Source organism: Hyperolius riggenbachi, chromosome 6, assembly GCF_040937935.1.
Source record: "Hyperolius riggenbachi isolate aHypRig1 chromosome 6, aHypRig1.pri, whole genome shotgun sequence".
Classification (NCBI taxonomy): domain Eukaryota; kingdom Metazoa; phylum Chordata; class Amphibia; order Anura; family Hyperoliidae; genus Hyperolius; species Hyperolius riggenbachi.
Genome location: NC_090651.1, coordinates 165,058,921 through 165,073,751, shown reverse-complemented (window position 1 = coordinate 165,073,751; position 14,831 = coordinate 165,058,921). Strand labels below are relative to the sequence as shown.

Below are 14,831 nucleotides of genomic sequence, written 5' to 3'. Positions count from 1 at the left end.
TCTGTAGAGGCTGCCAGTTTGCGCTAACACTTTTCACAGTTTATGACTGCAGCTCTTATAGTTCTCCATAACATGCAACATTTTCACATGGATTACGCAATTATTATCCCAATTGCAAAATGTTTCATGAAATTCCAAGTAAGTGAAATTAGCTCATTACGATCATCACTACTGGTATACAATGAATGCAGAATTTGTAAACAGTAGTTTCTTCTTCTCTATTTTTGAATTACATAGAAAATATTTCACAAAATGGTGAGATGCTAAATGTACTTATTTCATAAAAAGTTGAATTTTGTGAAATTGTTATTTTTAGTACATTACTACAACTACTATATTAGTACATCGGATGCAAAACAAATAAGATACCATCGTACGTACAAGTGTAATTCCAAAATGTTTCTTTAAACAAGGACAAAGAGTAGCAAGGAGAATACATATTCAGTAGGCAATGTAATTGCATAGAGAACCTCTCCACTTGTCATAAAGATTGGAAATAAATGCATACAGTGGTAAAAGAAAGCACTCGCTGCATGTTATCCGCTAAGATATTTCTTATTGAGAATGAAGCACCCTGTTCTTGTGGAACCTGAGAGGACAGTGTAAATGCGGCTTTCTCAAGAGATCAGCATGAGTGTTCTGCATGAGCAGAAGCAGAGCTGCCTTTGATGAGCTGCTGACATCACAAAGGTGTCGATTGGCAGCCAGGGTGCCGGTGGGGAGACGTGTCCTCTCTCTCTCTCAGAGCCAGCTATTTAAATGTCCTCCTGACGTTAAAGTTCAAAGATGCTTTGTGTAAGCGCAGCACTTTCACAGCCAGGCAGTGAAAATAGACTGTCAATGAGACTTGAAGAATGAGCAACCTGAGCTTCTGAATAAGACAGCAAAGAACTGTTACAATAGACATCCATGTATAGGGTAAGCAAAGTGTGCATGTTACTTGGCATGATGGTTGACTTTTTATCCCAAAGTGTAGAAAAATAGTCTGGCCTTGTTCAGACAATTACCCTCCTTTCCACTAGAATAAAGGACACTTGAAGTTCATGGATAAAAGAAATGGCAGGAATTTTATTTTCTGGGATACACAAAATATTTTATTATTTAGTATTGTTGTCAATGTGATGGAATCTGGCATAGGCTGCCCTATGGAATGTTCTTGTGAACACCTTTTAGTCAATTGTACTGACAGACAGCTAGAAGAATTTCCCACTGGAATTCCTATGGATACTAGACAGCTGATCCTAACGCATAACAATCTGACTTACCTGCCAGCAGTGGATCTTAATCTTTTAATTGACCTAGTATACTTGGACTGCAGCTACAACGTTCTGGGAGATTCCCTTGAGGCCACATTCATTTCCATTCCGTTGGTTTATTTGGACCTGAGTCACAACAACATCACCAAGATATCTACTGCCACGTTCTATCTTTTAACAAGTTTAGTGGTCCTAAAGTTATCAGATAATCCAAACCTGGAGGAAATAGAAAAGGATGCTTTTGCCAACAATACAGGCCTGCGCCAACTGGATCTAAGCCGTACAGCACTGACATATCTGGATGTCACTACAGTTAGTGAGCTACCTAGTCTACGGACACTAGGCCTTAGCTCCAATCCTTGGGACTGTTATTGCCCCATGAAAGACTTCCTCATGTGGGTGACGAAGAGTGATCTTTACTTCACAGGTAAGCCAATCAGAAAAGGTAAAATACCAATGCGTACACTGTTTTACTTAGAATAAGGTTTAAGCTGGTAAAAAGAGAAATAACTGCTCCTGCTTGTTGACTAGAAAAGACAACCAAAAATACTGATTAAAATTCAGGCAGATTATAGGGAATCGTTATAAGTAGAGAATATCCATCAGGACCGAATGGCAGAAAGATGGCGGTCTCCATTTCTGATCCAGGAATGTACTGATATTAGCATTCCTCAGTGTGTCCATCTCAATAATGCAATACAAAAAAATGTATCACGTGCAGAGTACATTTCTACAATGTAGATAGATGCACTGGGAGAGTAGTACACTTATTTCCTAGTACACCAAGTAAGGAGAGGCAGAGGAGCCGAACTAATTAACTAGTGTACTTATATGTAAAGTAAATGATTATATGTAATAATTTGTGTTCTTTGTAACACAAATTACATATTCATTCATGAGCAACAGAGTTAATAAATGGTAATCACTTAAAGAAAGATTACACTTACAGAAAGAACTGGCGGGAAGCGACAAGTTGTAATTAGGGATGTTCAATGAGATGCAAATAATTCTGAGTTAATGCAGTATTATGCAAATTCAGTATGCAAATATTTCAGCTTGAAACTATTCCATTCGAATTCCCCCTTGTCAGCTCATTTCAACTGGATAATTTTGAATAAAAAAATTTACATAATCCTGCATCAACTCAGACCTATTCACATCTCATTGACTATCCCTAGTTGTAACAGCCACACATTCCTATAACAGATTCAGGGAGAGGGATGGTGACTGGCATTGTTCACTACTCCCTCTCTGAGAAGGCACTGTTGGAAGCCAGGCTACTATGTAGACACCTGCCTCCAGAGGACCCAGAACTAAGATCTGTAGATGCTTGATGATGTCACCACAGGTCGCAGGTTTCTTCTTGAAAAAGAAAAGGGTTTAGTTTATGAGGTGAACCATCTGGGGATGGACATCTGTTTTTATTTGTGGTTCTGGCTAAACAAATAAGCAGACATAGTTACATAGTTATTTTGGTTGAAAAAAAGACATTCATCCATCAGAAAAAAACACCATCCTAAACCCACACGTATTCCAGTTCATCCAGGGGAAGGTAAAAAACCTTACAAGGTCAGGGCAAATTAGCCTTAAAAGAAAAAAATTACTTCCCACCTCCAGATGGCAGTCAGATAAATCCCTGGATCAACTCTCCCAGAAATGACCTAGTATTATAGCAATGGATGCCCTTCAATGCAAGGAAGGCATCCAAGCCCTCTTTAAATTCAGATATAGAGTTTGCCATAACTAAGAAAGAAAGAAATTAGGCTGGCAAAGTTTGAAGCTGAAAATGAAATAGCTAGGGATATCAAATCTAACCCAAAGAAGTTTTACAAGTACATCAACTCTAAAAAAAGAAAGGCTGACTGCATTGGACTCCTAAAGGATGAGGGTGGGAACTCAATGGTGGATGACCAAGGTAAAGCAGAGTTATTAAATGCTTTCTTTGCTTCTGTCTTCACAAGGGAAACATCACTGTTGCAAATTACAGAGGCAGAAGAGTCTCAATCTTCCAACTGTAATATTAAATACTTAACGCAGGAGGAAGTGAAGGCAAGACTAAATAAATTAAAAATAGACAAGGCACCTGGCCCGGATGGCATGCATCCTCGGGTCCTAAGGGAATTAAGTTCAGTTATAGATACACCCCTTTATCTTATCTTTTGTGACTCTCTTTCAACTGGCAGAGTCGCAGTGGATTGGTGTACAGTCCACATTTTTCCATTATTTAAGAAGGGCAAAAAATCAGATCCAGGAAATTATAGACCTGTAAGCTTAACATCAGTTGTATACAAACTATTTGATGGGTTACTAAGAGATACTATACATGACTTCATAGTAGAAATAATCTTATTTCTCAGCGTCAACATGGGTTTACTAAAGACAGGTCCTGTTTGACTAACATGCTCAGCTTTTATGAGGTAGTGAACGCTAATGTGTATATTGGGAATGCTGTAGATGTGATATACTTGGACTTTGCAAAGGCCTTCGACACTGTTTCACACAAAAGTCTGGTGCAAAAGTTGAGGATGCAAGGACTGGGGAAGAGTCTGTGTGCATGGATAGGAAACTGGCTAATGGAGAGAAAACAAAGAGTTGTGGTCAATGGATCATACTCAAAATGGGTGACTGTTAGCAGTGGGGTCCCACGGGGGTCTGTAGCAGGCATGGTCGGAATTGCCCATTTCCGTTTCCGGCACAATTCCGCATTCCGTCATATAGAAATTCCGTACCGATCCATTCCGACAGTATACCTGGGTAATTCCGCGGAATTCCGTTTAACTCGGAATTCCGCCCGAAAAATTTTAAAATTCTCTCTCTCTCTCTCTCTCTCTCTCTCTCTCTCTCTCTCTCTCTCTCTCTCTCTCTCTCTCTCTCTCTCTCTCTCTCTCTCTCTCTCTCTTGTCCCACCTCTGACCACACTACATGCTAAAGCCTGGCCCTGAGTGTGGTTGATGGTCTAGAGCAGTGGTCCTCAAACTAAGGCCCGCAGGCCGAATGTGGCCCCCTAAGGCTTTCTTACCGGCCCCCCACACAGAAAATGTATTGCTTATAAATGCAGTCAGCTACATCTTTAAATATTGGTGGTCCACATATGGAATAGCAGTGCAGCACCCCCCATCCACATGGAAGCCAGAAAGTACAAATCCTTAATCATGCTACTTTTTCTATCGAATTGATCATAATGGAAGTATGGTTTATGCTACCGCCAGCTTTAGCATGTAGTGTGGGTCATGGTCTAGAGGTTAAGACAGATACCTACTATACACTAGGTCCTTGGTTCAAATCCCAGCTATGGTATATAGGCATGCTTTTCAAAAAGTACAAATCCTTAATCATGCTACTTTTTCTATCGAATTGATCATAATGGAAGTATGGTTTATGCTACCGCCAGCTTTAGCATGTAGTGTGGGTCATGGTCTAGAGGTTAAGACAGATACCTACTATACACTAGGTCCTTGGTTCAAATCCCAGCTATGGTATATAGGCATGCTTTTCAAAAAGTACAAATCCTTAATCATGCTACTTTTTCTATCGAATTGATCATAATGGAAGTATGGTTTATGCTACCGCCAGCTTTAGCATGTAGTGTGGGTCATGGTCTAGAGGTTAAGACACATACCTACTACACACTAGGTTCTGGGTTCAAATCCCAGCTATGGTATATAAGCTGTTTGAAAATCTGCAATTCCCTACTGCATGAGAGAGAGAGAGAGAGAGAGAGAGAGAGAGAGAGAGAGAGAGAGAGAGAGAGAGAGAGAGAGAGAGAGAGAGAGAGAGAGAGAGAGAGAGAGAGAGAGAGAGAGAGAGAGAGAGAGAGAGAGAGAGAGAGAGAGAGAGAGAGAGAGAGAGAGAGAGAGAGAGAGAGAGAGAGAGAGAGAGAGAGAGAGAGAAGAGAGAGAGAGAGAGAGAGAGAGAGAGAGAGAGAGAGAGAGAGAGATATTTTTGTGGTATTCTGGAAAATTTCGTCGGAATTATAACATTTCCGCGGAATTCCGTTTGAGAGGTATAGGAATTCCGATTGACTACCGGAATCAACCTAATTCCGGCCGGAATTACGGAATTTATAATTCCGCGGAATTTTCCGAGCATCCCTAGTCTGTACTGGGTCCAGTGCTCTTCAATTTATTTATTAATGACCTAGTAGATGCAGTAGTAAGCAATGTTGCTATTTTTGCAGATGATACAAAATTGTACAGAATCATCAACTCTCAGGAAGATAGGGACATATTGCAACAGGATCTGGATGGCTATATGGGCACATAAACGGCAGATGAAATTCAATGTTGAAAAATGTAAGGTCATGCATTTTGGTCGTACCAATGGTCTAGCACCACACAAAATAAATGGGATACAGTTGGGGACATCAAACTTGTAGAAGGACTTAGGAGTACTCATTGACAAGAAGTTAAATAATCGTACTCAATGCCAAGCCGCTGCAGCTAAAGCTAACAAAATTTTGGGATACATTAAAAGGGAAATGAAAACTCGAGATGCTAGCATAATATTGCCCCTGTTTAACTCTCTAGTAAGGCCACATCTGGAATATGGAATTCCGTTCTGGGCACCACATTACAGGAAAGATATTGCAGTTTTAGAGCAGGTGCAGAGATGAGCAACAAAATTGATACGTGGGATGGAAGGTCTCAATTACCAAGAAAGGTTAGATAAACTGGGTTTATTTAGTCTAGAGAAAAGAAGGGGATCTAATTAACATGTATAAATACATCAGAGGGCAATATAAAAGCTTGGCGAATGAGCTCAAACGACTAGAGGACATGATCTGCGCATGGAGGAAACATTTTTTAGCCATTTATTTAGGAAAGGGTTCTTTTCATTAAGAGTGATTAAGATGTGGAATGCATTGCCACTGAAAGTAGTTATGGCAAATTCTATACCTGCATTTGAAGGGAGCTTAGATGCTTTCCTTGCGTTGAAAGACATCCATGGCTACAATTACTAGGAATGCCCAATGATGTTTATCCAGGGATTTTATCTGATTGCCATCTGGAGCCGGGAAGGATTTTTTTTCCTTTTGGGGCTAATTGGACCATGCCTTGTAAGGGTTTTTCGCCTTCCTCTGGATCAACAGGGATATGTGAGGGAGCAGGCTGGTGTTGTACTTTGTTCTCTGGTTGAACTCGATGGACGTATGTCTTTTTTCAACCCAAATAACCATGTCACTATGTAACTATAACTACTTCCTGAGGTAAGATATTCCAGATTTTAACCATTCTCACTGTGAAGGACAACTTTCTAAATAGATGGATAAACTTTTTTATTCCATATGCAGATCATGTCCTCTTGTCCGTTGTACAACCCTAGGGGCAAAAAGCTAATCTGCTAAGCTTTTGTATTGCCCTCTGATGTATTTATACATGCTAATCATGTCACCTTTCAGTTGCCTTTTTCCAACCTACATAAAACCAATTTGTCCAACGTTTCTTGGTAAGTTAGATCTTCCATCCCTCTGATTAATTTAGTGTGATTTGCCTTCTTAAAACAGAAGGTATTTACGATAATTTAGGTTTAAATGAACACTGTGGTTACCCCTAATGCACTGCTAGTGAATATGCAAATTATCTCTTTATGCCCCTGAAGCCAGGCTTACACCCAGAAACCGCTCCGGTCCACGTGGCGGTGATTGACAGCGCCACTAGTGCAGGAGCAGTATAGGAGGACCTGGAGGTCGGCCTGACGTCATCGCCGGGGACCGGGACAGAGCTGCGGTGAAGGGCTGACGGCAGAGCTGCAGCGAGGGACATACTGGGAGCCGGAGGAAGCCCCTGGTAAGTAGAGCCTATTTTGTTCATATTGCCTGATAACTCCTTTAAGTAGTATTTATGAACTACACTGCACTCATCTGCAGGTAAAGTGACTTCAAGTTGGTGAAAAAGTACTATCAAAATTATTTTGAGTATTTTCTTGCTTGCTGGTGGTTTAAAGGCATTGTATGGCAAGGTGTGGAAATATCATTTAGGAGAAAAGGTGAATTGTATATGGGCCCAGGTGTTTTGATTGATATTTTGTTGTGTTTATATGTCTGGGTAATATTTGCTGCATCTTGCGTCTTGTGGTGAGGATAAGTGTCGGTATTTGAATTTGAGAGAATGGATTTGGAAACCTGAATTCTCCCACACACCACAGTTCAGCACCAGAAGTAGTGGACATGGCCACAGGGAGTTAACTCACTTGCGGTTCACATGATGCGTGGTTTGAAGGCAAGTGAGTGAACTCCCTGTGACCCTGTCCACTGCTTCAGGTGCTGAATTCTCCCGAATATGAACTACAACATTAGTGATGACTGCATCATTTATTTATTTTTTTAGTGTGCAAGCTATCTTGGACTTCTTTTGTAGAGTATTTGTGGCATCATCCACAATTAAATACTTTGACACTAAAGCTATGTACACGTGCAAGTTTAAACTCGGTCTCTAGTTTGTGTAAAGTGGCACTGGATATTCCTTGACACTTCAGAGAGCAATCTGCCTGGTGAATCGACTCAACCAAGGGCTGGCTGAAGGCATTGTTCTCCCCACTCACCCTGCCCACTGTATGATGCTCCTCGAGTGCACCCACATCGGCCCGTCTCCTTCCCGCATAGAAAGAGAAATCATTGCTAGCCTCCAGGATGTAGGGCATTGGCCCTGCACTGTTGAGGTGTGTAACTGGGAATTTACCAAAGTCAATAGATCAGCTCAACAGTCAGCTATAACTGTTTAAAAGAAAATAAAGATAGCAGCCTACGCATCTCATTCAGCTCAGATTGCCTTTAAAGAAGGATAAAAACTTCTGCATTTTCTATTTTTGAAAGGACAATACTTACAAACAATAAAGCAAATGATAACAATTTCACAAGTTTCACTGAATACAGATGTTAATATTGCCAGAGCCAGTAGAGTGGTGTGAGTCTTTTGTAGAATATTTAAGCACTTTGCATCTAGAGGCAGTGGCGTAATAATAGGGACTGCAGCCCCTACACCCACGGGGGAGGGCCCTCTTGGGCCCACTCAGGACCATTTTGTGGGAAAGGAGGGGTCACAGCATGAGGGGAAAGCATGGCCACACATGGGCGGGGAGGGGGGGGGGTTGTCCCCCCTCCCTCACCTCTTGCTCTCCCCTCAGCGTGCTTCCCTCCTGCATCAATCAGTGACAGCAGGCGGAGGGCAGGAACGCATACCTTCATCCACATGCCAAAGGTTTCGATCTCTAAGTGTCTGACGCTACTTCATGTTTACACAGGAAGTAGTGTGAGGCACTTAGAGATCGGACCTTTGCAGTCGTCTTCTGTCGCTGATTGATGCAGGAGGGGAGCACGCTGAGGGGAGAGCCCGAGGTGAGGGGGGACTGTCCCCCCTCCCCGCCAATGTGTGTCCATGCTTTCCCCTCATGCTGTGACCCCTCTTGCCCCCCAAAACGGCCCTGAGCAGGCCCAAGAGGGGGAGCATCCAAATTTTGTAGGGGGGCCTGGTGATTTCTGTCTATAGGTTGTTTTTACCTTATTGCCCAGAGCAGTTTAGAAATGTTGATGTTGTAGAGGTATGTCTCTATTATTTGGTAATAACTTTATCACTACTTTTGTTTAGGGATGATCTATAAGATGCAAATAATAATAAAAGTCGTGACTAATTCACTACAAGACAGAACTTATTAAATTTATTAAGCTTCAATCAAAGTGCATGCGCTTGATGCAGGACAGAGCCTCAGGCCATTGATCCCCCACCACTCCTATCCTTCCCAGATTCCACAGAGCTTTTCCAACATGTTTTCAACAGACTTTCAACTGATAAACAGAACAAAATTTTGAAAGTTTATAGACTAAATATGTACGAGCAATACTGGCAGATTCAATCAAAGTGACCAAAGTCGATGTGCTTATGACCAGCTTTAGATTTGTTTGGCCCTCAGGTGATAAATTTAAGGATAATTCGTTAAGACAGGAACCAATTGTGTACATCACAAACAGAATACAAAGGCTTCTGAGCAGACCAGATTGTCCAAATGATGGAGCTATCATGGAAGACAAATTAACTACTGATATACCTGGCTAGAATGCTTCAATTCTTCCTCACTAGCAGGTTGCACCTGTGTGAACAGGTCCTTCCAGCTCCCACTCTGTGGCTGATTGCTATTCAAGCCTATCTATGAGAAGGAGTAGGAGGCAGGGAGGAAAGAAACACTGCGTGTATTCCTGTGTAATTCCCTATATCTGTACCAGAGTATTTCTGCAGCGAGATTGTTTTTACAGAAACTAAAGATTTACTTAAGGACCACATGGACAGGGTTAATAAATGCACTTCATGTGCCCCCTGGAAAGGGCAGTTTCTAGGTTAAATTGCTCCCAGGGCGAGAGTGTAAAAATTGCACACCCCCATGGGCTTGAGAGCGTTATTTACAATGCGATATTTAGCCCCTATTATAGGTAGCCATCCATAGGTGCCCCAGTGTAGGTTAGCCAGCCATAGGTGCCCCAGTATAGGTTAGCCAGCCATAGGTGCCCCAGTATAGGTTAGCCAGCCATAAGTGCCCCAGTATAGGTTAGCCAGCCATAGGTGCCCCAGTTTAGTTTAGCCAGCTACAGGTGTCCCAGTATAGGTTAGCCAGTCATAAGTGTCCCAGTATAGGTTAGCCAGTCATAAGTGTCCCAGTATAGGTTAGCCAGCCAAAGATGCCCCAGTATAGTTTAGCCAGCTACAGGTGCCCCAGTATAGGTTAGACAGCTATAGGTGCCCCAGTATAGGTTAGACAGCTATAGGTGCCCCAGTATAGTTTAGCCAGCTACAGGTGTCCCAGTATAGGTTAGCCAGTCATAAGTGTCCCAGTATAGGTTAGCCAGCCATAGATGCCCCAGTATAGTTTAGCCAGCTACAGGTGCCCCAGTATAGGTTAGACAGCTATAAGTGCCCGAGTATAGGTTAGCCAGCCATATTTGCCCCAGTATAGGTTAGCCAAGGTGTCATAGACTGCACGGGCCGGTCCTTGATCAGGTCAATCGCTCAGAGTCAGAAACTCGGTCTCGCTGTCGCTTTGCGCATAGATGCCCATATGTGGATTCACAAATCTATGAGCCGACTAGCCGAGAGGAGCGTCCTGACTCCAAAGGATTCACCACAGACGTACAATTCAAATACTTGCCACCACATGTGAGTCAGCACACGACTGTAAATATATTAGTACACTGCGAACACTGTAAGTTAACCCTTAGCTATATGCAGGGTTCGGCGCCAGATCTGTCTATCTGTGCCCGATTCAAGCATACGGGTTATAAATACAAGATACTCTAGAACACAAGGTAACGGTTTCGGAGGAGTAAGTACGATTGTGTATTTTCAGGAACAGCTCATAACCGTAAAACGATTTTTAAACATTTTAATCACAAAAATGCATTACACACATTTACATACACTAATTAACATCTACACACAAAGCTTAAAATAAAAGGGAACAATTGTGAAAGGTTTACTTAGCCGAAATGCAGTCTGTGTGGGGATATTTCCTTCTGGGAAAATTAATGCAAAGTCCTTGGTTTCAGAATCATAGGCCCTTAGGTATATTTTGTAATCCAAGCAGATGCTACAGTTCCAAAATGGCTGCTAACCACATGGTCCTCTGGTTAGCAGCAGCAGGCTCTCATGAAGATGGGATTTGGAGGACTGAAGTCCGCCTGCTGGCAATGTGCTTTTGATGAAGCTGGTTTGGGGGTGTGGCAACCCCTGCCCCCTCTGAATTACTCACCAATGACAGTCCACCTCCTCCTAGGAGGATTTTGAGCCTAAATTGTAAAACACTGTAACTCATAAATTATACAGGTCATATTTAGGTGGATAGCAGATTCATACTTGTCAGAAAATATCGATTAATATGACATCTTGCATAAGTGCGTTAGGCTGTCCTGTCCCCTAGTACACCAAGAACCGGACGGGTTATGGTTATTAATTTTATATCGGCACATTGGGCAGATTTTAACGAATAAGACTATATTAATTTCATAGCTGTGCTATACACGGTTTTCATTTAACAGACCGAAATCATAAACTACATGCATTTAAATCTGTTCCTAATTGGAGCCGCTTCGGCTGGACTCCCGCTGGGAAAGCTGCCTTAGCCTTTCCTGTGATGAAAGGAACTTTTGGTGCTCAATTAGCATCTGAGTGTGACCAGCTAGAACAACCTTTGACATATTACACCAGGCTAGGGTTTCACACCTTTGTGTCACTGGCCATGAAAGGGACTCTAATTCAGTGTGAGTGATGGGTCTGCTTTCACTCAGAAGAGAAGGAAAAGACATCTGTTGTACGTTTAAACAGAAAGTGACATTCTGCTCTGCTTTGCAGCACGATACCGAATCGCTAATCATCTCGACTTCCGTATCATTCATGACACAAAGTATAGATGTCCCAGTATAGGTTAGCCAAGGTATAGATGCCCCAGTATAGGTTAGCCAGCCATAGGTACCCCAGTATAGTTTCGCCAGCTACTGGTGTCCCAGTATAGGTTAGCCAGCTATAGGTGCACCAGTATAAGTTAGCCAGCCATAGGTGTCCCAGTGTAAGATAGCCAGCCATATTTGCCCCAGTATAGGTTAGCCATATGTAGGAGCCCCGGCATAGGTTAGCCAGGTATAGGTGCACCCAGTATAGGTTAGCCAGCCATAGGTTCCACATTATAGCACCAGAAGTCCCACCTCCTTAAACATTCCTCTAATTCTATAGCTTGGAGAGGATGTCATTGATGTTAATGATAGGCCTCTACTACTATGTAAAGGCAGGCTACACCACTTTGTTCTTAATCAAAGACAATGGAGTTTGGTCTCAAGTGTAATATAAAAATACAAATACTTTATTTTATCAAAAGGGAAGAAATAAAACAAGGATAAAAATTGGGGAAGGAATGTTGCGGAGTCATAAACAGCATTATTGGTGTGAGTGGTTTGTTCTGATTGTATGGCCGGCCATGAATAATGCTGTTTATGACTCCCCAACATTCCTTCCCCAATTTTTATCCTTGTTTTATTTCTTCCCTTTTGATAAAATAAAGTATTTGTATTTTTATATTACACTTGAGACCAAACTCCATTGTCTTTGATTAAGTTATCATTAACTGGTTGTGTTATAGGCAGATTGATAGGACTGTATTTTTTACATTGGATCTGGAGGTCTTTGTTTGAGGCCCCATACCCATGTCTACCTAATCTACCTTCTGCATTAGATCTCCGATTGATTTGCATACACCACTTTGTTCTGCATATAATGAGACCAGGGTGAGTTGCAGCATTTATCATTAGGTGGAATTTAGAGGGGATAAAATTATAACTACTCATGTTTGTCAAGCACTCCAGGCATTTATGTAGGTTCCTCAGACTGTATTTTACAACTTTTAAAAATGTTTGTCACACAAAAACTCACTTAAAGTCTCTCACTGTTATCCTTGAAGCAGCCTTCTCTGCCATTCAGGAAATAGTTGATCTCTACCGTGACAGGAGCTGTTCTAGCAGTTTTATGACCTTTTCAACTGCATCAGATTCTGTTCCTGTTAATTGCCGTTTACATAACATAATCTCCTGCTATGTGAACACCACTTTCAAATTCAGTTTCAACCAGCCTGTCATTTTTAACAAATGCTAAGGCAAGTAGCTCCAAAGGATTCAAAAAGAGATCTAAGGTGTAGAGATCTCATTTTGGCTGCCGTTTTAAAAGAGATGCAAAATACAATTATATTTATGATGCAACACAGTGGCTAAGTGATTCCCACTCTTTCCCTGTAGTGCTAGTGTCCTAGGGTTGACTTCTTACCAAGTGTTTTTCTCAGGCCCGGATTTACATCAAAGGAGCAGGAAGAGGAAGGTTTTTGGCCATTGCAAGAGGTTCCTCCAGAGGGGTCATAGCACGACTTTGTTGAAAGTGATCTGTCACAGGAGCCCTAGTGGTCAGACCGCAAATGGCCTTCTAAATGGTGCCAGCGAACTCTGGTCGCAGTCAATGCGCAGGAACCGTTGGAAATTAGCCGCAGACAAACCAGAAGGGAGCCTGTGAGGTACGGTAATTACAAAATACACACTAATTCAGGGTATAACTGCCACCACCTCGGTTACCATGGGCCCGAGGAGCCTGCTGACTGACTAGTCCTGCGAATAAAAACGGTTAAACACACTCTATTCTGTCTAGTTAACCACAATACAATAGTAGTAGCGTCTCTCCAGAGACCTGGGATCAGTTTCTGTGTATGGCTGAAAAGCCGGGTAGCGGAACAGTGAATGACTTTGATAAAGTCTTTTATTCACAGGCAAAATAAATAATTAATATATACAGACAATTATTAAAATCAACAATTATTAAAACAGTAATAGCCAGTATGAAAAATAAAAGAAAGGGAGAAAAAATACTTAGGGTTTGTGGAAATATGTCCGTTCTGGGAAACTTGTAGAGTTCCTTATGTTCAGTTCAGCAAAGTTTAAAATCCAAGCAATATGGAGGATGCCCTTTGTTCAGTTCCGACAAGATGGCCGCTAGCCATGTGCCCTTTGTTTCAGAGCTCAATTCAAAGTTCAGCAAGATGGCCGCCAGCCATGTGTCCTCTGGCTGGCAGCAGAATGATCTCATATAGATGGAATCGGAGGACTGAATTGCCCGGGCAGCTCATTCACTTTTAATGGAGCTGAGTTCAGAGGCGGGCTTCCAGAGTCGGCCCCCAGGCCGGATTATGGTAATCACATCTGGGCAGGGGCTTTCAGCAACCCCATAATCCTGACATGTTCCCTAGGCCGACCTACGCGGCCGGCACACAAATAATAATGACATATTATCGATCCCCAGAACCTACCGATTAATATGATATCAGACATGGCTAGTGCAACGGATCAGGTTTCTGATCAGATTCATATTTCAATAACCGGATGTGCCATCACAATGAATTTCATATCAACACGATGGCCAGATTTTACCGAACAAGACTATATGAATATCATAGCTGTGCGATATACGGTTTTCGTATACCGACAGGAAATCCTACCACCCATGCTTTCTTATGGCCCGTGCTCGGTGCCGTTTAGTCTGGAGTGGAAGCAGGTTTTGAATAGCCCCCTGCTGGGATTAGCTTCTTTGCTCTCCCTGTAATGAAAGGCTCACTGTAACGATCGGTGTAACACAGAGAGGATCTAATTACTGGTGATCTGCAGTATCACCGAGAATGCAGATATATACCAGATTATTGATGATCTGCAGTATCACCGATAATCAGATATATCTCTAACCTCTGGACACCTGAGTGACAGGAGTGTTTAGGTGCAACAGTAATACTTTGAGGAAGACACCCTGAAGGCAGGTGCAAGAGCAGATAGGAATCCTGCTTGGCAACTGGTTCCTTCTGTAGACTGAACTCTCCCGGGGGAGGAGTCAGACAGCGAGTGGGAAGGACAGAACGTGAGTGACACCAAGAGAAGTGTCACTGACAGATCTGTGAACTATCTCCTAACAGGAGAGATAGTTCTCGAGGTCGGACAAGCCAGGTCGTTAACACACGGACAGATAAAGTACAGAGACAGTAGGCAGATTCAGAATCCAGGGACTAGCCGAGTTTTGG

General features: G+C 42.3%; 1 protein-coding gene across 1 annotated transcript in view; it reads left to right on the top strand.

Moving 5' to 3' along the window:
- Positions 1-1,121: 1,121 nt before the first annotated feature.
- LRRC52 (leucine rich repeat containing 52) overlaps positions 1,122-14,831 on the top strand; it is a 122,903-nt gene continuing 109,193 nt past the window's right edge. Inside the window, exon 1 of the mRNA XM_068242109.1 lies at positions 1,122-1,683. Within this exon, the coding sequence (XP_068098210.1) occupies positions 1,122-1,683 (562 nt within the window). The remainder of the gene's footprint in view (positions 1,684-14,831) is intronic.